The 27,553-nt window shown below is 39.6% G+C and overlaps 1 protein-coding gene and 1 long non-coding RNA gene across 5 annotated transcripts in view; one reads left to right on the top strand and one right to left on the bottom strand.

The window, feature by feature from the left end:
- ZDHHC2 (zinc finger DHHC-type palmitoyltransferase 2) overlaps positions 1–27,553 on the bottom strand; it is a 91,056-nt gene that overhangs the window by 33,982 nt on the left and 29,521 nt on the right. The window contains exons 2-4 of one of the 4 annotated variants that reach the window (XM_051842603.2): positions 12,972–12,998; positions 11,343–11,437; positions 1,646–1,747 (exon numbers count right to left, since the gene is read on the bottom strand). In XM_051842603.2, the coding sequence (XP_051698563.1) occupies positions 1,646–1,747; positions 11,343–11,437; positions 12,972–12,998 (224 nt within the window). Of the gene's footprint in view, positions 1–1,645; positions 1,767–11,342; positions 11,438–12,971; positions 12,999–27,553 lie in introns of all 4 variants that reach the window. The other 3 variants (XM_051842602.2, XM_051842605.2, XM_051842604.2) reach the window with 3 other exon arrangements.
- On the top strand, positions 9,248–14,213 carry LOC103345856 (uncharacterized). The gene is made up of 4 exons (XR_007918140.2): positions 9,248–9,322; positions 9,760–9,850; positions 10,840–10,936; positions 13,927–14,213. It is a non-coding gene; the product is annotated as an uncharacterized lncRNA (long non-coding RNA).

A 27,553-nucleotide genomic window follows, 5' to 3' on the forward strand; every position in this document is an offset into this window, starting at 1 on the left:
TATTTAATTTGGTATTGTCATATAGTTTTTTATTTAAAAAATGTTTTTTCAACAGGAAGAGAGAGAGAGAAAGCAAGTGAACATGCATACAAGTAAAGGACACTCCCATCTGTTGTTTCATTGTTCAAATGCCACAGAGCTGGGTCTGGGTCAGGTTCAAATCCAGGAGCCTAGAACACAATCCAGCTCTCTTGCATGAGGCCATCACCAGTGCCTCCCTGTGTCTGCACTGGCAGGAGCTGGAATCCAGAACCAGATCCTGGAATTAAACCCAGGTACTTCACTTGGAATGCAGGCATCTTAACCACTAGGCTAAATGCTAATTCCTGGACTACTCATATTTAGTTCTATGGCTTCATGGAGCTAGTAGTTACCTTAATGGGCAGTACAGGTCTAAAGTCATAAAATTTTGGGATAAATTTGGTGGGCAAATATCAATAATCAAAGTATGATTATTCTTAAGATAACTGTGTAATGAGAGAGAGAGAGGTTAAATTATCTTAAACTGATTAAACTGCTGCTTGATACACCTACATCTTATATGGGAGTGCCAGGTCAAATCCTAGCTCCTCTACTTCCAATCCAGCTGCCTGTTAATGCATCCTGGGAGGCAGCAGATGATGGCCCAGCTACTTAGGTCCCTGTCCCTTGAACCCATGGACAAGACACAGATAGACTTCCAGGCCCCTGGCATTGGCCTGGCCTAGCTCTGCTGTTGCAGGCATTTGGGATGGGAACCAGCAAATCTCTCATTCTCTCTCAATCCCCCATTTTCTCTTCCTTTCAAATACAAAAGGAAATATTTTAAAAAGTTTTACCCAAGAAAGAGATTAATTAACTGCACTGGTCAAATAAATTAATATAAATTTTAAAGATGAGTAAAGAAATTGTACTAACACTTAAATCTTAAAAATTTACAGCTACTGTATTAAATCGATGAAAAATACATGTAAAATTTTAAATTTTATGCTCATTATAGATATTTCTCCCTTAAACATAAATAGGAATGTCTTCAGTTAAACCTTAGGGCATTTAGCCTAGCAGGTAACATGCTGGTCAGCATGCCCATGTCCCACATCAGGGTCCCTGAGTTCCATACCCAGCTCTGGCTCCTGAATCAGTTTCCGCTAATAAAGATTCTGAAAGGCAGCAGTGATGGCTCAAGTACACAAGTCCCTCCTAGCCACATAGAAGAACTGGGTTAAGTTCCAGGTCCCTGTCTTCAGCATGGTCCAGCCCTGCCTACTGTAGCACACAGAGTGAGCTGGCAAATAGGAGCTCTTTGCCTGCCTGTCTCTGACTCTCAAATAAACACATTTAATTTTTTTGGAAAATTATAAACACAAATAACCTTAAAAATTGATGCTATGACAAATCAAGATGTCCACAATTCTCATATCTTCAGTGGGTCACAATTCAGAAGGCAGAAGGGAATTAGTCACTCTGATTTCACTGAGGTCTCTATGCCAGTGTCATTCATGTTTCTATTCTGACTCACGAAACTGTACAGGAAGGATTTAATAGCAACCCAAATAACACAGCACTCTGAGAACTAAGTGATGGTTTCAGTTATGTAGACATGCTTTCTCCCAGTCACCCTGCTCTCCCCTGGGTGCTATCCCATATCATTTATCATCAAGCTTACCTCCAGACATAGTCCTGGTGTAAATGGGAAGATCCCTGGCTGCTCGCCTAAGGACTTCCTGATGGGCTTCTCCTCTTGGCTCTCTCTCCAACAATTCTTTCTCTGCATAAGAGAGATGGAACTGTGGAATACATTTAAATTTTAATCAATGTCTTTAAAGGAGTGATATTGGTCTACTCTATTATAGAATACAATATATACCAGAAAAAGGTATTCATAAAATAGTAATGGTGTATATATTCAGAGAGGGAACACAGTTTGAAATCTGGGCATGTCTGTTTACCTCACAGAGTGTTAGTATATGCATCTAGAAAAAGGGTATAATAAGAGTGCATACACACTTCCTCAGGTATTTGTGAAACTTAAACATAACAGAGTATGTAAAGGTTCATGTAAAATGTAAACTTCTCTCTAACTATTAATTATATTCGGTGACAAAATGTCTCAGTAAGAAACGCAGCTCAAAAGATGAGGTTTGAGTACCACTTCATTGAGTACCGTGAAGAATAAAAGTAGAAACAAATGAATACTCTTACTCAACTGTGTAAGTTTAACTTAGAGACAACCATTGCATGAGTTCTTCACCAGAACTCAAGGGAACAAATTATTCATTTTACTTCTCAGACAATTTGGCCCAACTAATTAGAGAAAAAATTTATTTGAGAAAAATTAGAATCTGTTTCACCTTCTGCTTGACAATCACACACACACACATACACACACACACACAGAGTTTATAAAGGCTGTACCATATGAACTGTAAATGTATTCCAGGGACATGTATAAGGATAATCACAGCATCATTTGAGGTGTGAAAAAACTAAATGCAAAACAAATTTTGTTTAAAAGAGTAATGGATACACAAATTGGGATTTGGTATATCTAAACATATTATTGGCACTTAACAATAACGGGATATTGTTGGCACTTAGCAATTAAAGAATCACTGCTGTGAACAACAAGGCAAAGAATCTCAACATGCTGCTCAACAACGAATCATCTCATAGAAAATATAAGGAATGATTTCACTGTATAAACCAGTAAGCTAAACAATATATTTACGTGTGTGTGTGTGTGTGTGTGTGTGTGGACACCTGAAAAACAAGAGAATAATTAACATAAAAAGCAGGGTAGTAGTTGATTTTATTTTTTTCAGATTCATTTTATTTATCTGAAAGATAGTTACAGAGAAAGAGGAAGAGACCAAGAAAACTTCCTTCCACTGGTTCACTCCCCAAATTACCACAACAGCCAAGTCTGTGCAAGACCTAAGAGAGGAGCCTAGAACTCCACACTGGTCTCCCATGTGGGTGGCAGGGACCCAAGAAGTTGGGCCATCTTCCTCTGCTTTCCCAGGCACACTACCAGGAAGCTGGATAGGAAGCAGAGCATCCAGGACTGGACTGGTGCTCATATGGGAAGCCAGCATCACAGGCAGTGGCTTCACCCACTGTACCATCAAGCTGGCCCCCAGATGGTGCTTCTTGAGGAGTACATGGAAATACAACAGTGAAGTACAGAGGAGATATGGAAAACATACATAGTGTCACATATTAGCTGGGTGATTATCTAGGCAGTTTCATTTTATTATTATTTACATTGTGTAGTCTATTGACTTTTTTGTATGTATGAAATATTTTACCATTTAAAAAAGCTTTAAGTGATTCAAATATTTCAATGAAAGGAAAAAAGAACATTTTGATGCAAATTAAATCATGTTACTTGAATCTAAATCCTAATCGATGGAGAATAAAAGTTTAAAATTTGTTTAGAGGTTGAGAGTTCTATTGATTCATACATAAAAACAAATCTTCAGTCTTCAAATGTAAATAATTTTAAAATTACCATAAAATTCTTCATATAATAGCACAGTAAAATTTCATATCCAAGAGGGCAAAATAAAAAGTTTTCCATTTTGTCACATTCTAGATCTTACTGGCATATTGTCTGAAAAGCAGTAACATGATTTCCACATTTGTTTGATTATTTATTTTCTTTATCTTAAAAGCAAAGACAGAGAGAGAGACAGAGAGAGGGAGAGATTCAATCCACTGGTTCACTCCCCTAATAACCACAATGCCAGGTTGGGCCAGTCCAGGCTGAAGCCAGAAGCCAGAACACAATCCAGGGGCTGGCGCCATGGCACAGTGAGTTGGGCAATTGCCTGCAGTGCTGGCATCCCACATGGGCATTGACTTGAGTCCCAGCTGCTCCACTTCCAATGCAGCTCCCTGATACTGTGTCTGGGAGAGCAGCAGAGGATGGCCCAAGTCTTTGGGCCCCTGCACCCATGACAGAGGCTTGGAAGAAGCTCCTGGCTCTGGGTTTCAGCCTGGCCCAGCACTGGCCATTGTGGCCATCTGGGCAATAGATGGAAGATCTCTTTCTTTGTCTCTCCTTCTCTCTCTCTCTCTAAATCTGCCTTTTCAATAAATAAATAAATCTTAAATACACACATGCACACAATCCAGGTCTCCCATATGGGTGGTAGCAAACCAGGTACTTGAGCCATTACCTGCTACCTCCCAAGGTACACATCAGCAAGAAGTTGGAATTGGAAAAAGAACCAGAACTTGAATCCAGACTCTCCTATATGGGATGTTGGTGTCTCGAGTAGCATTTTAACTGCTGTGCCAAATGTCTGTCCCTCTTTAAAAAAAATCACTTGTTTATTTATTTGAAAGGCAGACTTACAGAGAAAGAGAGAGAATCTTTGATCTGCTGGTTTCCTCCCGAAATGGCTCTAATAGCCAAGGTGGAATATGCTGAAGCCAGGAGCTAGGAACTCCATCTTGGTCTCCCATGTGGGTGGCAGGGACCCAAGCATTGAGCTATCTTCTGCTGTTTTCCCAGGCACATTAGCAGGGAGCTGGGACTCAAACCGGTGCTCAAACCAGCATCAATGGGATACTGGCAATATACGTGGAGGATTAGCCCACTGTGCTACAATGTCAGTTCCCTCCCTAAGCTTTTTTTAAAAAATCACTAATGTCTAGCAATTCTATGGTAAGATACAGACATCTGGGGAAACAGATTATAATACCTCTTAAACTCTAGTATATGGTTCACAAATATTAATGTTATTAATTATCTGATTTAATAGCTTATTTTGAGAAAAAATAAAGTATTTACACATTAAATGTACAATTTTCTTTTAACAAAAGATAATTTACATGACATATATATCATAAATTAGTATAGCAAATTTACTAGCATTAAATTTATAGGTATAGTGTGTTACAGATATCTAGAAAAGTATTCTGTGGATTAATTAGTCTTCCTGTTACAAGTTCACAGCAAAGGGATTCAAATCACATTAACCAGTCCTTTTTCAAAATGAACATAAATAAAAAATACATGAAAGTCATATTTATGAAGGCCGATACATTCTATAAGTTGCTCTTTACTAGCTTATTACCTTAAATCTTCAGTTGAAAGTCTAAATATATTTGCATAATTTTTCTGATGGCTAGAATATATAAATGTTGATGGGCATGGGCATGAGCAGTGCTGAATGTGGAAGCCCAGAAAAGGGCCTTCAAGCCTGTTACTAGAGGCTGAGTGGGAGTAGCAGGAGATCTAAAAGCTTGGAATTAAAAATATGCTTGGGAACATGTGTCCAACAGATAGCAAACTTCCAACTGGATAATGAAGATGTAGCATTCATTCCACTGGTTTCAAAGTTACTCTGAAAAATAAAAACTTTAATGGAAAGCTGTTGGAATGAAAATGTTATCACCCCTTCAGATATTAACAACAGAGTTCAAGAACTCAGAAAGAAAAATTCAGAGGACTGGTATTGTGGTGCGATGGGTTAAGCTATCACCTACGACACCAGCATTTCATGTGAGTGCCAGATAGAGTCCCAGATGCTCCACTTCTGATATAGCTCCCTGCTATGGTGCCTGGGACAGTAGTAGTAGTAGTAGTAGTAGTAGTAGTAGGCCCCTGCCACCCATGTGGAAGACCTGGATGGAGTTCCAGGCTCTTGGCTTTGGCCTGGCCTGGCTCTAGCTGTTGCAGCCATTTGGTGAGTGAACCAGTGATGTAAGATCTGTGTGCGTGTGTTTGTGTATGTGTGTGTGCGCATGTGTGTGTGCCTCCCTCTGTGTAATTCTGCCCTTCAAATAAATAAATAAACCTAAAATAAACAAAAAACAAATAAAATTCAAATTATCCACTGATCTACCAAATGCAACCATACCAGTTTACCAGATTTTCTTTCATACATAAAATTCTAGGTCAGTGGCAGGCACTGTGGTGCAGCAGTTCAGCTGCCGCTTGGACACCTGCATTCCATATCAGAATGCCTGTTCCTGTCCTGGATACTGTGCTTCCACCCAGCTTCCTGCTTATACATTTGAGATGTGCCATGGCTCAAGTACTGGAATTCTTGCCACCCATGTGGGAGACCAGGTTGGAGTTCCTGGCTCCTGGCTTCAGCCTGGCCCACCGCCAGCTGTTTCAGCCATTTGGGGAGTAAATATCTCATTAATCTTCTCTCGCGCGCGCGCGCTCGCTCGCTCTCTCTCTCTCTCTCTACCTTTCAAATAAATAAATGCTTAACAAATTCTAGTTTGGATACCATGTAAGATGACACTGGTTTAAAATTTAAAAGGTGCTCCGAGATGTTTTGAAGGAAGAGAAAAACACTGACACAGACGAGCACTGATGATTGTAATAGAACTGTGTATGCTGTTTGGAACATTTATTCAATATAAAAAGATGAACAGTCAATGATGTTGTAATAGTCAATACACGGCTCCCAAGGAAGTACCTATCAACCTTCCACAAGCTGATTTCTCTGCCTGATATGCCATTCTTCACATCCTTTCCACAGCTGGCTTCTCCACACCTTGCAGCTTTCTGCCTGAGCGTCATTTTCTCAAAGGACAGCCGTGACTTTTTTTTCTGGGGGGGAAACCCTGACAATTCTGTCCTTTCCCCCCATGACACTGTGCATCAGGCCCACCTGTGCTTTCTCTGTGCTACCTATCACAACCTGAAATTATTTTTTTGGCCCATCTGCTGTTTACCTTTCTGTCCTGTAAGCATTTAACTCTACAAGGGAAGGGGTCAAGCCCTGGCACATCAACAGCATGCAAAACGGACAAATGAGAAGATACTAGTAAGACTAGGTCAGGTCACAGCATAGCAAAGACAAAGTTATTTTATAACCTAGTCCACCTTCCATTTGCAGAGCTGTGACTCCCATTTCTAAAATTAATTAAAAACTTGGCATTGTAAGTTAATCTAGTAAAAAACCAACAGTTATGTGGGTTAAAAGTATTAACATTAAAAAAAAGATTTATTTATTTATTTGAAAGGCAGGGTTAGTGAGAGAGGAGGAAGAGAGAGAGATCTTCCATCTGCTAGCTTATTCCCTCAAATGGCCACAACAGCTGGAGTTGGGCCAAGCCAAGTGAGGAGCCAGGAGCTCCATCCGTGTCACCTACATAGGTGCAGGGGCCCAAGGACTTAGCCATCCTCTGTTGCTTTCTGAGGCACATTACCGGGAGCTGAATCAGAAGTGAGGCAGCCGGGACTCAAACTGGTGCCCATAAGGGATGACCACACTGCAGGCAGCACTTAACCCACTGTGTCACAATGCCAACCCCGAACATTGTCTTTTTATCCTTTCTAAACTAAGTTCTGAATCCTTGTCACTGAGATAAAGTTCTATGGAATGCTAGAACTGGAAAACTCCCTAATATGTTTAACGTTTCTGTTAATAAATGTATAAATAGAGTGGGCATTTACCTAGTGGTTAAAATGCAAACGTCCCACATCAGGGTGCCTGAGCTGGGTGCCTGGCTTCAGTTCCTGACTTCAACTTTCTACAAGTACAGGCTGTGATGGCTCAAGTAACTGGGTTCCTGCCACCCACGTGAATGGGTGATTCATGTCTCCCTGCCCCCTTCCTTGAAAGTGTGATAATAATAAATTATTTGGAATTCTTCTTGAAGAGATTTTTCTCTTTTCATTATTCACTCTATCATTTACATATATCAATCAACTCATGTATATTTATTTTATTTTTTTAAAGACTTATTTATTTATTTGAAAGGTAGAGTTACAGAGGAACAGAGGCAGAGAGAGAGAGAGGAAGGAAGAGAGAGAGAGAGAGGCAGGGAGACAGAGAGAGAGGTCTTCCATCTGCTGGTTCACTCCCAAATGGCTACAGTGACCAGAGCTTGGAAGATCTGAAGCCAAGAGCCAGGAGCTTCCTCCAGGTCTTCCACACAGGTGCAGGGACCCAAGGATGTGGCCCATCTTCTACTGCTTTCCCAGGCCATAGCAGAGAGCTGGATCGGAAGTGGAGCAGCCAGGACTTGAACCAGCACCTATATGGGATGCCAGCACTGCAGGTGGCCGCTTTACCTGCTCTGCCACAGTGCTAGCCACTGTGTATTTAAAACTACAGATTATAAACTATCCCTGTTTTCCTTGTTTTGTTGCTAAAATCATTCCTGCTTTAGTTATGGAAAACTCCTTCAGTTGGCTCCTGTATCCCTTTGATATACACCCATCAATGTTTTCTGAGCACTTTCTGGCACTGTAAGATGCTCCAGGCTCATCTTCAGTATTTCTTGCCATAGTCCTAGAACCAGTCATATCTCCAAGAAGCCTTCCTTTTATTGGAGAATGTGATTAGAAACCAAGATCTGGGGGGTAAAGCCACCACCTGCAGTGCAGGCATCCCATATGGGCACTGGTTGGAAACTGGGCTGCTCCACTTCCGACCTGACTCTCTGCTATGGCCTGGGAAAGCAGTGGAAGATGGCCCAAGTGCTTGGGCCCCTGCACCCATGTGGGAGACCCACAAGAAGCTCCTGGCTCCTGGCTTCAGATCAGCCCAGCTCCAGATATGGGGAATGAACCAGCAAATGGAAGATCTCTTTCTCCCTGCCTCTGACTCTGCCTCTCTGTAACTGTGCCTTTCAAATAAATAAATAAATCTCAAAAAAAAAAAAAAAAAAAAGAAACCAAGATCTGGGCTCAAATATTGTTTTTGTGCTAAATACAGAACTGTATCTCCTTTTTTGCAAGTTGCTTTTCACCTAAAACAAAAATAACCAAAATTTTACTTCCATCCAAAATATCGCAATTAAAACATAAAAGTATTTTTGCCTATTAAATTGCCTCTGAGCATTTTCTTCATAACAACACAGAATGCCAAGGGTCTGATAAAACTGGTAGAATCATAATTGCTACAGTCCTTTTGGGAACCAACTCAGCAAGTGACTTAAATTTCACTGATCTAGTAATTCTACTTCTGAGAATTTGTATTAAGGATATAACCCAAAATATGTTTAAAGTTCTATGTATAAACTATTTAGATTAGTCTGAAAATCCAAGTTAGGATGTGATTAAAGTTTTGCATGTTTCAGTGAGAATATTATGCTGTTATTAAAAATAGCAATCTGTTAAAAATATCAATATACCAATGATGCACTATTTTGTGAAAAACATGGAACAGAAAGAATTTGACTACAAAAATAACTAGAAAGAAATACAAACTGTGCAGTGGTTGAATCAGTGTGACATAATTTTTTTCTTTTTGCCTAGTACCTATTTAAAAATACAGTTTGGTGCCATTAAATTACTTTTATATTGAGAGAAACATCTTGTGAATTGAAAAGCTACTATCAACTTAACAATTCTCCCATGAAAAAGGTAAACATATTCATATGTTCCAGATTTTTCATCTTCCCTCAAAAGTGATAAGAAAATATTCATCTATTTATTGCAGTATCTTTCCTACCTTTCAGCCCCACTTTTCAAAAATTTTTAGAACCTGAGAGTACTTTACTGTCAATTTAAGTCCTAGAAACTCATCTTACAAGTCAGGGGTCTCTTGCTACTAGATGATTAAAGAAGTAGCTCACTTTATTTATAAAATTTTTGCTTTTTGTTAATAGAATAACCTAAGATTCTTAACCAACAAATAAGGGCAGTATAATTATACATTCACTGTCCTCAGTTTTGACTGCTGCTTCATTACCATGCTATTTCTTCTACTTCTATATTTTATTTTTCCACTTCATAAAACCACTAGTTCAAACCTCTATTTTCCTCAGTCCCGTTCAACTCACCTCCCTTTTCATTCACAGCTGATGGCCTTTTATATCATCTTTAGGAAGAAATCAGAAGTCACCTCAACTTCTCATCAAAGCTACAAACATAAACTTCCATCTCCACCAGGTTTCTATAGATTCTTTCCTAGTTCCCTTCAACCATTTAACAACTTATTGAGTACTTTTCTGATAAAGTAATGAACAAAGCAGATAAAGTCCTGCTCTTACAGAAAGTACATTCTAGTGATAGTACTTAAAAAACTAATGAACAAATGAATGTGTAGTGTTTTACAGGATGGTAAATGCTATGTAAACAAAACAGCAAGGTAAGGTATGGGGAAAGCCAAGAGCAGAGGGTTTGCTGTTTTACAGATAGTGTCCTAGAAACCTCTATGGTAAGTTACCACCTGAACAGAGACATGAAGAATGTGAAGTCAGCATGTTTCCTTAAACCGAAACTAAGGCCATTATGGGGGTAAGCAAGACGATGGAAAAGAAGAGAATAAGCTGAGAGAGAGGAAAAAGGAGAGAAGAAAAAGTAGTCTGGAAACAGCAATATATAAAGCATTCCAGGCCAGACATACCATTAATTCTGTGCAAATATCTTTGGTTTTCTTTTTAATATCCTTTCTCAGGTCAAATAGCATATTTATTTGCCTTTATGACCACAGCTATATTTCAAGAAACAATTTACAATGATGCCAATCTACAGTGGTTCTTTTTTTAAACTTGGCCTATTAAAACTATATCTATTTGTACCAAAGTTTCATTTCAATTCAACAAAAATACTGAAAAAGTGCAATGCATACAAAAGTGAGTAAGACACATTTATCCATATCATTCTATTTACAATATTTTTTTCAAATGCAGTGTAATTCTATCACTCTGTGTAACATCTCTGTAGCAGAGATGCCTGGTTGCTCCCAGATAACCACTATTCCTTTCTACAGTGGCTAACATGGCCATCAAGAATAGACCTTCCATGTGAGTCAATGTGGCCATGAAAAAAGTTCCAAATGTTAGTGGAAATAATGTCAGCAATTTTAGAAAGTCTCTGTAAAGGAAATGGCATTCATTTCTCCTCATCTTCCTAATTTTCTCTGACTTTGTGTCTAGAATGTAGATACGATGGCTGGAACTATAAGTATCCTTGGGAATGAAGGCTACACTTACAGAGCAACAAAATAGGAGTCTAGATTCCTGGAAGCAATGGGTAAGCTATACACGTATTGAATGCAGGAATTAATTAAACCATTATTGTGTTGTTTCTGATGGCAGACTGCCAACTAATACACCTTTAATATTACAGTGGAATTGTATCTGCCTTCTAACTCTTTTTTATCCATCCATACATACATACATATATTCATCCACCCTAATGTCTGACTCTTGTAGAAATGGAATGCATGACAGATTTAATATTGCAAATATAATACTCATCTGATGCAAAAACAGTAGCTAGCAAATGAAAGTAAGTATTTAACAGACATTATTTTTTAAACAGTCACTATACTCAAAAGTTTGCAACATTAATGAAAAGAATACAATTAATTCATAAGTTATCAGTATCAGTATTATTGATTTCTATCTTTAAGATAACTGTGACTATTTCAACTTACTTCTTTTGAAGGATTCATTGGTAATGTAAAGATAGTTTTCCAGTATGACCAGACAAACATCGCGAAAAGTAGATGATAAGCCAACAAGCACACAACTAGAAGGAGAGAAACATAATTATCATTGCAATATGCAAATACCAACTGAAATCATAGCACTCACAAGTAAAGTTATTGTCCTAAAATAACCAAATCACCAAAATAACAAATTATGAAAGTTAATTTATATCCTATCAGAATAAGCACAACTCACTGAATATATGCCTAAAGCTGACAGTTTTTTTTTTTTTTATAAAATAGCCCTAGCTGAAATATTGTGTCTAATACCACTAATAAAACCCTTCCACCTATACATACATGCCCATCTATTGGCAAAATGGCTGGGAAGGACTTTCCTGAGCTGTAAAAATAAAGCAGTCATGAAGGCAACTTAACAGAGTAAACACAACATCAATCAAATGGTAAAACATTCAGGCTTTAAGAACTCTGTTTTACTGACATGGAAAGCAAAAGCAGTTCCTGTTTGAGAACTGTGTGCTAACTTGGTTAGCTATACTCAAAGCTGCTGGCCGTCATAATGACAACATATTTAAACAGAGATCACATGAAAAAGAGTGATTTCCTCTATCAGAATGCAACTGTCTTATTTATTGCATGGAACAACAGTGACAAATAATCCTTTTTCCAGATAATGCATATAAATACACTTTGTGTGGTGTTTAAAACAAAGTTTTAAAATCCTATACATATTTAAAATACTTTTATACAGTGATACTGATTCATTTGGAACAGCGCATTAATATACAACTAATTCTGTAAGATACAGAATAAAATATAGCATTTTGGCATTTAAAAAAATTTTTTTTTGACAGGCAGAGTGGACAGTGAGAGAGAGAGACAGAGAGAAAGGTCTTTCTTTTTGCCATTGGTTCACCCTCCAATGGCTGCTGTGGCCGGCGCGCTGCGGCCGGCGCACCGTGCTGATCTGAAGCCAGGAGCCAGGTGCTTCTCCTGGTCTCCCATGTGGGTGCAGGGCCCAGGAACTTGGGCCATCCTCCACTGCACTCCCAGGCCACAGCAGAGAGCTGTCCTGGAAGAGGGGCAACCGGGACAGAATCCGGCGCCCAGACCAGGACTAGAACCCGGTGTGCCGGCGCCACAGGCAGAGGATTAGCCTATTGAGCCACGGCGCTGGCCGGAATTTTAAAATTTTAACATCAATTTTCAATTCTAAAAATATGATACTCATATTTAGAACAATTAAATTTTTTAGTTATCTCAATAAGAACATTAAGTAAGTGTGAGATGACTACAACAATGCTATTTTTCATGAATTATGTGGGTGAATTGGTTGTGGGGTAATCCGAGTTAAGTAGAAAACTATTAATAACTCTGTACCTGAAAACCACAGAAATCTTGGGCACAATTCCAGCCATTTCAAGGTAGAAACTGTTGCCAACTGTCTGAAAGAATTCAGTCTTGAGACTTAGAGAAATTAGATGCTTTTAGCCCTACTTTGTCTCTACAAACTCAAGAGAATAATTCATTAATCAAAACCAATCTAAATGGATACAATGTGGCTTTCTTCAAACCACTTAAAAATTTTATTTCTATAACAAAAACATATTTTACCTTGTTCGCCAATGTTTTCCATGGAAACTATGGAAATAAATAGGGAAGAAAAAATATGTAATAGGTTATATGAAGTTTATGGCAACAATGGGGTCAAGACAGAGACATAAAGTATTGAAGTAGGTTCATAACTTGGCTTCCCTTCAAACCAACATTCTTTAAATAATTGTTTCACTTATTTAGAGGACAGGCAAGCATTATGTAGAAAGAGGGTGGAGAAAGGAGACTGGTGGCTACCTTCAGCCATGCCTCTTGGGTACATTTGAGCCCTGGTTCCCACAAGGCAAAACAACACTTTTCAAGTGTGTCCTGTGTGGGTCCTATTTCTATTTTCCTTCCAACTATAGAGTGCAGATCAAAACAGTATTCTCCAGTTCATGACATTCCTAGAGAAACTTACTGCTTTAAACACTGGAAACTGCTTAGTTAGCTCTTCATAAATGAAATGTGTCCACAGCACATAGTCTTCTCAGATTCCTAAAAGTACAACTCATATGTCTAGTGACTCTAATTGCTTCCTCTGGATAGCACAGGGCCCAGGCAGCACTGGGAAAAATGTCTTTCCTTAGATGTTATTATATGAGGACTCTTCAAAAACACATAGAAAACATGTACTCTGTGTGTGTATGTGTGTGTGTGTGTGTAGCTATGTATGGATTTCAAAAAAAATTTTGCAGCAAAAATTATCTTTAAATTCCTTTTATCCATGAACCGTAAACAATCTTTAAATTCCTTTTATCCATGGAGATACGCTCATAAATATTCCACTGGGACAAGGGCTATAAACGCTAAAATAGGCTGGAGAAAAAGACCATTTCCTTAGCTATTGAATTGTCTGTCTGTTTTGCTTTCCATTTGGCCTTCCTCTGTACTGTAGTCTTTTGGAGTTTTTGACCTATCTCCATCACACCAAGGGGAAGTCTGACTTTGTTTAGGTATTTGTGCTTCTCCTCAGCTTTATAAAGAGGCACCTGATTTCAGGCCTTAGTCCTGGAATGAAATGTCATCACCTTCAAAAGCTGGAATGAGAGCTTTATGACTACCTGATACAACCAGGCTCCTTCCTATGGGAGCCAATGAGTGTCACCAGAAGGGCTCAGAGCTTTGGGAAGCAGCCCACTTCATGACTGGACTGCTCTAAGAACGTGAAAAACTCATCCTTCTGCTGCTCTGAAATGTGTCTCTTTGTGGCTTCTACCCGTGATATCCAGGCTATAGCACGCAATAAACAGAAAATGTGAATGATGGCTTTGACTTTTTTTTATAGATAAATCTCATTTAAAAAGATTTATTTATTTATTTGAAAGTCAGAGTTACACAGAGAGAAGGAGAGGCAGAGAGGTCTTCCATCCACTGGTTCCCTCCCCAATTGGCTGCAATGGCTGGAGCTGTGCCCATCCAAAGCCAGGAGCCAGGAGCCAGGAGCTTCTTCCAGATCTTGCACATGAGTTCAGGGGCCCAGGCACTTGGGTCATCTTCTACTGCTTCCCCAGGCCATAGCAGAGAGCTGGATCAGAAGTGGACTTGAACCGGCACCCATATGGGAGGCCGGCGCTGCAGGTGGTGGCTTTATCTGCTATGCCATAGCACTGGCTCCAGCTTTGACATTTTTAAAGTCACTGTGCCCCACTTAATAGCTCTCTTTTTGCAACATAATATGATTTCCAGACCTCTTCTCACCCTTGAATTGACATCTTAAAATGTTTCCTTTTAACATATCTGATCCCCAGTATGGGGCAGGCAGGCACAGATGATCTTTGACTTACAAATGGCCAGTTCTACAAATTTGTTTGTACATGAGAGGCTAGTCAGTGTTCACTTTCTTTTTTCACTTTTTAAAAAATTTTAAGAAGTTTTTAACAAATGCAATATAGTTAATAGATACAACTCTAAGAATATAATGGTATTCTCTTCCTCCCTCCCTCTGTCTCTCTTTTTCTTTTTAACTTTTTGAGCTAATAAATTTGCTTTATACTACAAAGGGCTTAAGGCTTCACCAAATAATAATTTTAATGAGTCAAAAAAGCTCCCTGGGAATAGGGGCAAGAGCTATAAACAATCACTGGGATTCACTTTCTCACCGAACCCCTTCAGGGGTTCCTCTGAGGGCAGTGGAAGGACCCAGGCCAGCTCGCTTTTAGAAGTGAACCCGTCACACCTTTATGCATTTCTCTCTAGGCCTCCCGCCTATCTTCAAAAGTGCTCCAAATTGATGCCTCCTGCTTAGATCAAAATGCTCCATCAGAGGAGCTAATCAAAGTAAATGGAAATGTAATTTGTGCCCATTGGTATTTCTGTACAAATGACCCTTCACCAGCATTCCAGTGTGCTGCTGCTTCAGAGGAATGCATTTGTTAACCCATGACTCTAGGTGTCAGAACTGACAACAGCAAAACAAGATGACCTTTCTATAAAAGCAGTCAGTATAAGCTGGTAATCTTTTTGACCAGAATGACTACTTCATTAGCTACATACGCATTCAAAGACATCTTTTTTATGTTCTTAAAACTGTATACATGAAATACATGAAATCTGTTCCCTTTATGTAAATAAATTAAAAAAAATTTTAAAGGAGAGATAATCGAGGGAAAGATTTTTCTTACATTTGGAAATAATCAAAAACACAAAATAAAAGTTTATTTTTACTTGTAAGAAGCTCTTACTTATAAGACTTTTACATCATGGCATTATTTATAATAATAAAGAATTTGAAAGAAAATGAAACTATTTTTGCCATTCACAGCTTGCTTTTCCCAAGACAAACTTCAAAATCCATAGAAGCTCCATTTTTTTAAATTAAATAAGTTATACTTGGATAACTGCTTACAGTAAATAATTCTGCTAACATCTATAAAACGAAATGTTAAAGTCCAAAACGGTTTGATCCTGCCAGTTTTCTGAGTCCAACCAATTTCCTACAAGTATAACATAAGCCTTTTTAAAAAATATTTACTTATTTTTATCCACTTGTAAGGCAGAGTGACAGAAAAAGAGTAACAAGGAAACAGAGCCACAGAGCTAGCAATTTTCTATCTGCTGGTTCACACCCAAAATGCCTCCAACAGTCAGGGAAGGGACAGGCTGAAGCCAGAAGCCCAGAACTAAACTAGGTCTTCCACATGGGTGGTGGGGCTCAGCAGTTGAGCCATCATCTGCTGACTCCCAGGATGCACTAACAGGAAGCTGGGTTGGAAGTGGAGAGGCTGAAACTGGAAATGACAGTCTGATAAGGGATGCAGATGTCCCAACAAACAGCTCAGGGTTGACCTGTTGTATCACAACGCGTAGCCCAAAATAAGTCTTTTAAAATTTTGTCTACATCACAGGCCAAAAAGAAATCATATTTTAGTATTCATTTTCCTTATTACTAGTGAGGCTCAGCTTTATTTTAAAAGGCAAAAGATTTATACGATCTGAAGTAAAACCAGAGTATTAGCTTTATTTTAAAAATAGAATAATAAATAAAACAAAATTTCCTATCTCTTTTAAGTGAATTCCCAATTTATTATTAGCCTACTTATCTTTTAGGAATTGAGAGTATTTTATGTGTTCTGGACAGTAATGCTATATCTGTCATATGTGCTGCAAATATAATTATATATACTGTAACTATTCTCAAATGACTTAATAAACATTAGCAGTTTTATGACTTCTCATTGACTAAATAACAATATCAAGATTCTTCAAATTAACATTTTCTTAACAGATATATGGATTCTACCAAGTTTCCGTATAGAATACTTGGAAAATAAACATTCTCTCAACCATATTTACTCAATGAGTAGATCAGTGATTCTCCTTGTAATTTTCAGTCTAATGGCAGAGCTGTCAATTCAGTTTCCCTTCTCATTGCATGAAAACACATAAAATTGCTATCTTCAAATAACATTTGAATAAATTTATTTTATTTCAATCATTTTATTACATTTTTATTTGTGACTCTTTAAGCATACTTAGCCTCAAATGTTTTATAATTCATATGTGTACAAAAATAATATAGAGAATATAGACTCCTTTTGGAAAATATATAAACGGTAAGTAAATATAATTTGATTATATCAACATGAAAAGTAAATAGCAATAATGAACATATTTATGATAGATATTCCAAAAATAATTATTGGATTTTATAATGAAATTTTAGCACTAACTCATTATTATTATTATTTTTTCTTTTTCTTTCTTTCTTTTTTTTTTTTTTTTACTTATTTAACAGGTAGAGTTATAGACAGTGAGAGAGAAAAAGGTCTTCCTTCCATTGGTTCACTCCCCAAATGGCCACCATGGCTGGCGCTGTGCCAATCCAAAGCCAGGAGCCAGGTGCTTCCTTCTGGTCTCCCATGGGGGTGCAGGGGCCCAAGCACTTGGGCCATCCTCCACTACTTTCCCAGGCCACAGCAGAGATCTGGACTGGAAGAGGAGCAACCAGGACTAGAACCCGGAGCCCATATGGGATGCCGGTGCCACAGGCAGAGGATTAACAAGTGAGCCACGGTGCCAGCCCTAACAAATTATTATTTAATTTCATTCGTTACTTCACAGAGTTTCAGTGTGGTTCATTTAAAAATTATGCTGAAAGGGGCACACGCCATGGCACACTAGGTTAATCCTCCGCCTGCAGCACCAGCATCCCAGTTGCTCCTCTTCCACTCCAGCTCTCTGCTGTGGCCTGGGAAAGCAGTGGAGTATAGCCCAAGTGCTTGGGCCCCTGCACCTACATGGGAGACCAGAGGGAGGCACCTGGTTCCTGGCTTCGGATCGGCACAGCTCCAGCAGTTGCGGCCACTTGGGGAGTGAACCAGTGGAAGGAAGACCTTTCTCTCTGTCATTCTCTCTCTCACTGTAACTCTGCCTGTCAAATAAATAAATAAAAATCTTTAAAAAAATTATGCTGATAAATAAAATCTTTAAAAAAATTATGCTGATAACTATTCTCCAGCTGCAACCTAGAGAAATTTCAGGAGTTTTAAAGCCATCTTTATCCTATTTTTTTAAAGCCAGTTATTGAGATAAACATATAATTATTTACATTTAAAATTTTTTATTCATTTGAAAGGTAGAGAGGGAGATAGACAGAGATTGCCCATCCACTGCCTTACAGCCTGGGATATGCGAAGCAGGAACCAGGAACACAATCCAGGTCTCCCAGGTGGGTGGCAGGGACCTCCCTCCCTTATTGTGGGTTGCTCTGAATCATTTCTGTGAGGAGACAGAACACTTTCCATGGCCTGCTTGAGGCTTCTTTGTGTGGAGGAACTTAAAGAAGAATTTGGAGGGAGTTAGGGTCTTGCAGGCTAACCTTACATGCACACTAACCTCATCTCACTCTTTAACATAACCCAGTCATCATTTCTGTTTCCACTCTTTATAAAAAGGCAGTATGAGGCCCAGGTTGAGAAATGCAGACTTGGAGATGGTACACACGCTGAAGATGGGAGGATCTGAGACCTGCTGCCATCTAGGATACACATTGGTAGGAAGCTAGGATCAACAGCAGAGCTGGAAATTGAACCCAAAAACCCCAGTATGGAATGCAGGTATCCCAACTGACATCCTAGCCATTGTGCCAAATACCAACCTCATTTCTAAAGAAAAACTGATTTTTACTTGGTTTTAATTAAAGCAAATGAGCATTCCTCAAAATCAGTTAGTAGCACACTGTGGTAGAAATTCTTTTATTTTCAATTTTAAGATTTCATGCATGTGAAAAAATATTATGACTTTGGGTTCTACTGGATCATATTAAAATGAATTCCTCATTAAAACATAATATCTGGCATACAGCATCTGCCTCATCAGTGTTTCCTGAAAGAGTGACTTGGACAGCAGAAAACACAACTAATCCAAATCATTTAAAAGTGGCAGATCAAAGCAGACATAGAAGAAATGCTAATTTATTCTTTTGCAGGCATGAAAAACTCAAGAATGAAGTTATCTCTTTTACAATGCCACCTTAGCCCATTGTAGAAATTCAACTAGCGACTGAAAACACCAAAAGTAATGTTTTCTGTATTGTTTTGCTGGTATAATGCCAGAAGTAAAGAAAATACCTCTCCAGAGAAAGGAGAGAGGGAGAAGACAAAGCGATCCATGCTCCTTGAGAAGAGAAAAGGCTAACGGAGACACTGGTATCAATTGGGTTTCAAGTAATTTTGAAACAGAAATGTTCCAAAGTTTCTAGGGTTCCCTCCCCCATTTTGGTTCTGTCAAAATGAAAAAGAGAATATAACTACACATAGTAGTACAGAGAGCAAATGTTACGGAGAAAGACAAGTACAGTTCAATCTCATCTCTGGCCTTTGCACCTGACACAAGCTATTCCACTAATTCATCATAAAATGCAGGGAATACCAACAATAGCAGTATCGTGAGGGCTGCTGTGAGAAGTAAAAGCGGTAGTGTATGGGATGTACTTACCAACTGCCTGGCACAAAGCCCCACACATTTACAAACAATGACATCGTATTTATTTTTGCTAATTCTAACCGTAATACAGGATATACAGGAAAGGAGTTTAAAATGAAGAAAAACTGCAAAGAGGAAAGTCAGTATTTCCACAGGCTCTTGAAAGAAATATAAGCAAAATTCTGAACAAAAATAGCCTTTGCAAGTGAAAATACACAGTGAGATCATGTAAATCTCAATATCATGTACGTAAATGGCTTGTTTACACAGATGTGTCATTCCAGAAACTTGTTTAGTAGAAACAAAAACAGGTGGTACTCACCCCCAACAGAATAACAAGAGAGACAGAACCTTCAGACTTGATGGGGCACTTAGTCCTTGTGAAAACAGCTCTTAAAAGTGAGATGACACTTTTTGGATGTGACACTGTTTAACTTAATGAGTAAAAACAATTACTTTAAAAAAAGGCCTAAATCCCAGCCCTCTGCTGTGGCCAGGGAGTGCAGTGGAGGATGGCCCAAGTGCTTGGGCCCTGCACCCCATGGGAGACCAGGAAAAGCACCTGGCTCCTGGCTCCTGCCATCGGATCAGCGCGGTGCGCCGGCCGCAGCGCGCAGGCCGCGGCGGCCATTGGAGGGTGAACCAACGGCAAAGGAAGACCTTTCTCTCTGTCTCTCTCTCTCACTGTCCACTCTGCCTGTCAAAAAAAAAAAAAAAAAAAAAAAAAAAAAAAAAAAAAAAAAAAAGGCCTAAATCTTACGTTTGCTGCTGAAGTTTGATGCAATTTACTCTTGGGAAGATAGCACTACTGACAAAATATCTGTCAGTCTTAACATTTGGTACGTAAAGTTACACTGTGAGTCATAATTTTCGTTTTGATTTCAAAAAATTATTTGCCTAATTTTATCTTGGCTGAGCCTAATTTCTTTCTGGTCCATGTCCTACAGTGAAAATCTTTTGCTTTGGAGATGTCTACCCTTCTAATACATCTCCTGAACTTGAAACAATCTCATTAATTGTGGTACAGGAATTGCAGCACTTTCTTGGCACTGATGGTGCACAGGATGAGAGAATGGGAATGATAAATGATTACTATAGTTACTGAGGATGCTCCTCTTTGCCAAAAGTATAATTAAGGCCTTCAAAAACTTTATCTTTTTTTTTTACAGTTTATGGATTACATTGGCTTCCTCCCCCATAATTTCCCTCCCACTCGCACCCCTCCCATCTCCTGCTCCCTCTCCCATTCCATTCACAATCAAGATTCATTTTCAATTATCATTATATACAGAAGATCGATTCAGTATATACTGTTAGGATTTCATCAGTTTGCACCCACACAGAAACAAAAAGTGTAAAAATACTGTTTCAGTACTAGTTATAGCATTACTTCACACTGGACAACACATTAAGGACAGATCCCACATGAGAAGTAAGTACACAGTGACTCCTGTTGTTGACTTAACAATCTGACACTCTTGTTAATGGCATCAGTAATCTCCCTAGGCTCTAGTCATGAGTTGCCAAGGCTATGGAAGCCTTTTGAGTTCGCCGACTTCTATCTTGTTCCGACAGGGTCATAGTCAAAGTGGAAGTTCTCTCCTCCCTTCAGAGAAAGGTACCTCCTTCTTTGATGACCTGTTCTTTCCACTGGGATCTCACTCACAGAGATCTTCCATTTAGGTCTTCCTTTTTTTTTTTTTTTCCCCCAGGGTGTCTTGGCTTTCCATGCCTAAAATACTCTCATGGGCTTTTCAGCCAGATCCGAATGCCTTAAGGGCTGATTCTGAGGCCAGAGTGCTATTTAGGACATATGCCATTCTATGAGTCTGCTGTCTATATCGCTTCCCATGATGGATCATTCTCTCCCTTTTTGATTCTATCAGCTAGTATTAGCAGACACTAGTCTTGTTTTTGTGATCCCTTTGACTCTTAGACCTATCAGTGTAATCAATTGTGAACTGAAGTTGATCACTTGGACTAGTGAGATGGCATTGGTACATGCCACCTTGATGGGACTGTATTGGAATCCCCTGGCACGTTTCTACTCCACCATTTGGGGCAAGTCAGCTTGAGCATGTCCCAAATTGTACATCTCCTCCCTCTCTTATTCCCACTCTTATATTTACAGGGATCACTTTTCAGTTAAAATTTAAACACCTAAGAATAATTGTGTGTTAACTACAGAGTTAAACCAATAGTACTAGAACAAAAAAAATACTAAAATGGATGAAGTATTACATTGTACATCAACAGTCAGGACAAGAGCTGATCAAGTCACTGTTTCTCATAGTGTCCATTTCACTTCAACAGGTTGCCCCTTTGGTGCTCAGTTAGTTGTCGCCGATCAGGGAGAACATATGATATTTGTCCCTTTGGGACTGGCTTAATTCACTCAGCATAATGTTTTCCAGATTCCTCCATTTTGTTGCAAATGACTGGGATTCATTGTTTTTGACTGCTGTATAGTATTCTTTGGAGTACATGTCCCATAATTTCTTTATCCAGTCTACTGTTGACGGGCATATGGGTTGGTTCCAGGTCTTAGCTATTGTGAAAAACTTTATCTTAGAATCTGTAACTGTCACAGATACTGCAAGGCTCACAGTTTAGGCCATCATCACTTTCTGTCTAATCCCCTTTCTCCCTAACCATTGCTTTTATAAAACAGGTTGGAGCATTAGAGAAAAGGCTGAATTTTTCAGTCATTAGTTTAAAATTGATAAGAGTGACAGTTGCTTTGATTTAAAAATGAATCTTAATGAAGAATGGGATGGGAGAGGGAGTAGATGGGATGGTTTGCAGGTGGGACGGTGGTTATGGGGGGAAAAACCGCTATAACCCAAAAGTTGTATATTCGAAGTTTGTATTCATTAAATAAAAGTTTAAAAATAAACAAATAAAAATGCTAGCAATACCACTTAGTTGCTATCAGTAAGAAAAAAATTAATAAGAATGATAGTTGCTTTGATTCTTTGTTTTTTCCTGCTGTAGCACTGATTATTCTTTAAAAATCCTGTTCAAAAATAAAACCGGTAAACCCAAAGTTGCAGAGTAAGACTGTCAAAGTAACAATCTCCAAAATCAAAAGGATGACAAATTGCTCCTTGAACCAACTTAGCTTGGAAAACATCCTTTAATACCCCCTTACCCTCTAACCACGTTTGCTTGAATGACTAAGCAAGCATTTAAACCAGGAGTCAATAAACTACAGTCCTCAAGGAAATAAAACCAGCCACCTGCCTCTGTAAATTCAATTTTATTTGAACACATGCACATCCGTTCACTTATGTGTCTGCATTTGTGTTGTAGTGGCAGAGATGGAAAGCTGCGATAGGGATGGTAAGGTTACAAAGCCTAAAATATTTACTATCTGGCTCTCACAGAACAAGGTTTCTAGCCCCTGTGTATTAGGGTTCTTCAAGCAGAACCAATTGTGTGTGTGTGTAACATCTAACATATATGTCATCTTTTCTCTAAAGGTGTTCAACTGATTAGACGAGGCTCACACATATTACAGAAGACAATCTATTCTCACAGGGCCAGCGCTGTGGTGCAGCGAGTTAATGCCCTGGTCTGAAGCGCCCGCATCCCATATGGGCGCCAGGTCGAGACCCGGCTGCTCCAATTCTGACCTGACTCTCTGCTACGGCCTGAGAAAGCAGTAGAAGATGGCCCAAGTCCTTGGGCCCCTGCACCCACATGGGAGACCCGGAAGAAGATCCTGGCTCCTGGCTTCAGATAGGCGCAGCTCTGGCTGTTGCGGCCAATTGGGGAGTGAATCATCGCATGGAGGACCTCTCTCTCTCTCTCTCTCTCTCTCTCTCTCTGCCTCTCTGCCTCTCCTGTCTCTGTGTAACTCTGACTTTCAAATAAATAAATAATTTTTCTTAAAAAAGAAGACAATCTATTCTCAAAATCTGACACAACATCAGCTGCATCTAAACCAGACCTTCATAGCAACATCTTGGCAGGTATTTAACTAAACAACTGGCCATGGCAGCCAAGCCAAGTTGACAAATAAAGTTAACCATCATATTCCTTTTTTTAAAGATTTCCTTATTTATTTGAAAGTCAGAGTTACAGAGAGAGGGAGAGACAGAGAAAGGTCTTCCCAGAAGCTGGTGGTTCACTCCCCGAGTGGCTGCAACTGCCAGGGCGGAGCCATGAGCTTCTTCCAGGGCTTCCATGTAGGTGGCAGGGGCCCAAGCACCTGGGCCATCTTGCGCTGCTTTCCCAGGTCACTAGCAGGGAGCTGGATCTGAAGTGGAGCAGCCAGTTCTCAAACTGGAGCCAATAGACAATTCCAGCATTGCAGACAGCAGCTTTACCAGTTATGCCATGGTGCCAGCCCCAACCATCATATTCTGAATTTTTTTTGTATTTATTTGACAGGTAGAGACACTCCGTATTTATAGACAGTGAGAGAGACAGAGAGAAAGGTCTTCCTTTCCATTGGTTCACTCCCCAAATGGCTGTAACGGCCGGCACTGCACTGATCTGAAGCCAGGAGCCAGGTGCTTCCTCCTGGTCTCCCATGAGGGTGTAGGGGCCAAAGCGCTTGGGCCATCCTCCACTGCCTTCCCAGGCCACAGCAGAGAGCTGGACTGGAAGAGGAGCAACTGGAACTAGAACCCGCCGCCCATATGGGATGTCTGTGCCGCAGGCAGAGGATTAACCAAGTGAGCCACGGCGCTGGGCCCTCATATTCTGAATTTATAATCTATTTTTACTCTGGAATTCTTTTACTAAGAACATACGTGTTGATTTTTTTGTTTCAGTTTTCAGGCCAAGCTCATTTTTTTTAATAAATTAATAAACTATGACTGCAACTAACAAAGGAACTACAACACACTACATCTTTACATATCTGCTGGAGGAAAAGCAACATAACATCCTTCTCCACACTCCAGAAAGCAACTACAAATAGTCCTATTCAAATTCAGTGCAGTTCAACACTCATGTGATTTCCTAAGGATACTCTCTTACCCTGTTCTCTAAAGGGCCTTAAAGATATTAGATTCCATTTAACCTAGATTGATTTAAATTTAACCTTCATTAAAAGTGTGAGCATCCCAAAGATTATTCCAGTTCTAGACTGTTACCAAGTGATTTTTAAAAATTTGGCTTTTGTGATCACATATAAAGTACCTGCTGCCAAAAACTTACATCTATTGATAATTATAGCCCAGTACTATTAGTAATTTAAATCTGGTTCAATTTTTAATCATAACTACATTCAAAATCCAAAATTTCAGATACTAAAATCTGCTTTCATAGTAGATAAAAATTTGTACTATATGCCTCTTAAATTAGTAAAGAACAGTTACATAATAATTGCTTCTAGAACAATTTGATTTTTAGCTATTTTCATTGCAAATGTAAATTATTGTGATTTTATTGTCTTGTAAATCACAATTTTCTTTTTCTCATCTTCAATGTAAACTCTCTCCTTTTGAGAAACCATGTACCCTTAATGATTCTGCACAGTAACTTTTCTAGATAAAACCACTATGTAAGCTCCAGGTTCATTCTGACATGGATACTTCTGGCTTCATGTAAATGATCTGATGATGAAGAATACCAAAAGTAAGAGATGTGGTTCTAATACTTGAATCTTAAAGTGTAACTACATTTTTCTGCTTATCTTTAGCTCACTGAAAACTATTCACTGACTAAACGGTGCTTTTACTATTGAGAATAAATTGGTAAATAAAACCACTTGCCTGTGTTCAACAAGTTTAGGGTTTAGAAGTTAAAAATTAGGGGGGCTGGCACTGTGGTGCAGTGGGATAAAGCCCTGGTCTGCAGTGCCGGCATTCCATATGGGTGTAGGTTCAATCCCAGTTGCTCCACTTCCAATACAGCTCTCTGCTATGGCCTGGGGAATCAGCAGAAGATGGCCCAAGTCTTTGGGCCCCATCACCTGCGTGGGAGGCCAGAAGAAGCTCCCAGCTCCTGACTTCAGATAAGCACAGCTCCGGCCATGACAGCCACCTGGGGAGTGAACCAGTGAATGGAAGACCTTTCTCTCTCTCTCTGCTTCTGCCTCTCTGTAACTCTGCCTTTCAAATAAATAAAATAAATCTTTAAAAAATTAACTGAACAAAAATGATGTTATTAGGATGTTTGCAATTAAATAATAGAAGCAGCAGCTCAGACCCAAAAGATTAAAACAAAAATATAAGTGGCAACGGAAATCTCTTAACAAAATCCCTTCCTTGACCACAGGTCCCTAGGGCCATCACATTTTTCTGGCTTTTTTTCAGGTAAACTTACTTAAACACACATACAAAGTCAGTGTCTCTACCCACAAATTCCCTAGTGCTTCAGCCAACTCTCACATCTTACCCCCACGATTCCTAGGGTCTCTCTCCAGGTTCCCAACATCCTGCCTGCTAAGTCTCTGCACTCAAGTAACTCTACAGGGTTAGTTATGCCCTTTCTCAAAGAATCTGTCAAATGATAGCAAAGTTTTTGACTAAACTGGCCAGTGGGAACCCCTTGAAACAGAATCCTTTGTCCATTCAGCTACTTTCCACGAAGCTCTAATTCACTTCCAGTGTAGAAGAGGTCAAAAATTGATACAGCTGCCAGACCATTTTAATGACAGACCTAAGAAAAATGTATTATTTAGAGTAATTTTCCATCTTACTTCCAACTGTATCCTTTTCTTCATAATACATTTTTTCTGAATTGTTTCCTTACAAATCTATTTTTAGTCTTTTTAAAACTGTTCTTTTCCTCGTGGTCCTCATATGTCATCATAATTTTGTTTGCTTTCCAGTACAACAATATCTCAACACTGCCTTCCTGTGCTCCATGCTGTCACCACGCTGGGCTTTCTTGTCCCATAAATCTTGTTAATAATAGTGCCCCCTCCAAACCTCTGACACTGGTATTTAAAAACTGGGCAGAAGGAGACCTGGACTTTAGATTAATTCTTCCAAAACATGTGACCTTGATCAAGGCATCGGCTTAGCTGTGCTTTCACTTTATTGTTGAAACAAACATTTGTACTTCATCTTAAAGGTTCCTCTGCCCATAAAATTGCCTTCAATCCTATTTTGATGCATCCTCCCCTCCAAAATTACTGACTTTTAAAAACATAGGGCGAAAGTCATTTTAAAAATAAATTCATCATGGACTTATAGGAACTGTTCTGTGCAGAACAGATAAGTAGCATCAGAATAGAAACAAAGGAGGCAGGTGCTGCAGCTCAATAGGCTAATCCTCCACCTAGCGGCACCAGCACACTGGGTTCTAGTCCCAGTAGGGGCGCCGGATTCTGTCCCGGTTGCCCCTCTTCCAGGCCAGCTCTCTGCTGGGGCCCGGGAGTGCAGTGGAGGAGGCCCAAGTTCCTGGGCCCTGCACCCCATGGGAGACCAGGAGAAGCACCTGGCTCCTGGCTTCGGATCAGCGCGGAGCGCCGGCCGCAGCGCGCTGGCCGCGGCGGCCATTGGAGGGTAAACCAACGGCAAAGGAAGACCTTTCTCTCTGTCTCTCTCTCACACTATCCACTCTGCCTGTCAAAAACAAAACAAAACAAAACAAAGGAAGTGGACATTGCACAGAAACTGAATCCCAAACACCTGGTTTCCTTTTGGACTCTGTTACCACAAAAGCCAGTCCTAATCACACACACTGTAAGGAAGCCCACATTCCTTGCTGTTGAATTCTCACAGTTCCTTAAAAATCACTTTGCAGTAGGAAAATCATAATCTCTCGTAAAACGTAAATCGATGAGGTCATCTCACTAAAAACCCTTACAAGACTGTGCAGTAAATGTACATATCACACCCAAATTCTTCATGTCAGCCTCAGTGGTCAAGCATGATCTGGTCCCTGCCTCCCTCTCCTCCAAGATCACTTCTTGTCATGGGTTTCCTTGTTCACCATGCTGCACCCACGCTGCACCCACGCTGCACTTGTTTCCAGATCTCATGAACCTTAGTGACCTCACCGTGTCTGCAACACACCTCCACACCAGGCTCACCCTGTTCACCTTATTTGGTTGCGAATGAAATGTCAGCTTCTCACAGAGGATCCCCAACTGCTTCATCCTTACAATCACCATCCTGATCTAAAACGATGTTCTCAGCATGTAGTGCAATCTGTCATGATATTTTTAAATTCATGTGTTTCTTTTCCATGTCTCTCATTGAGATCTGAATCCT

This window comes from Oryctolagus cuniculus, chromosome 2 (assembly GCF_964237555.1).
Source record: "Oryctolagus cuniculus chromosome 2, mOryCun1.1, whole genome shotgun sequence".
Taxonomy (NCBI): Eukaryota; Metazoa; Chordata; class Mammalia; order Lagomorpha; family Leporidae; genus Oryctolagus; species Oryctolagus cuniculus.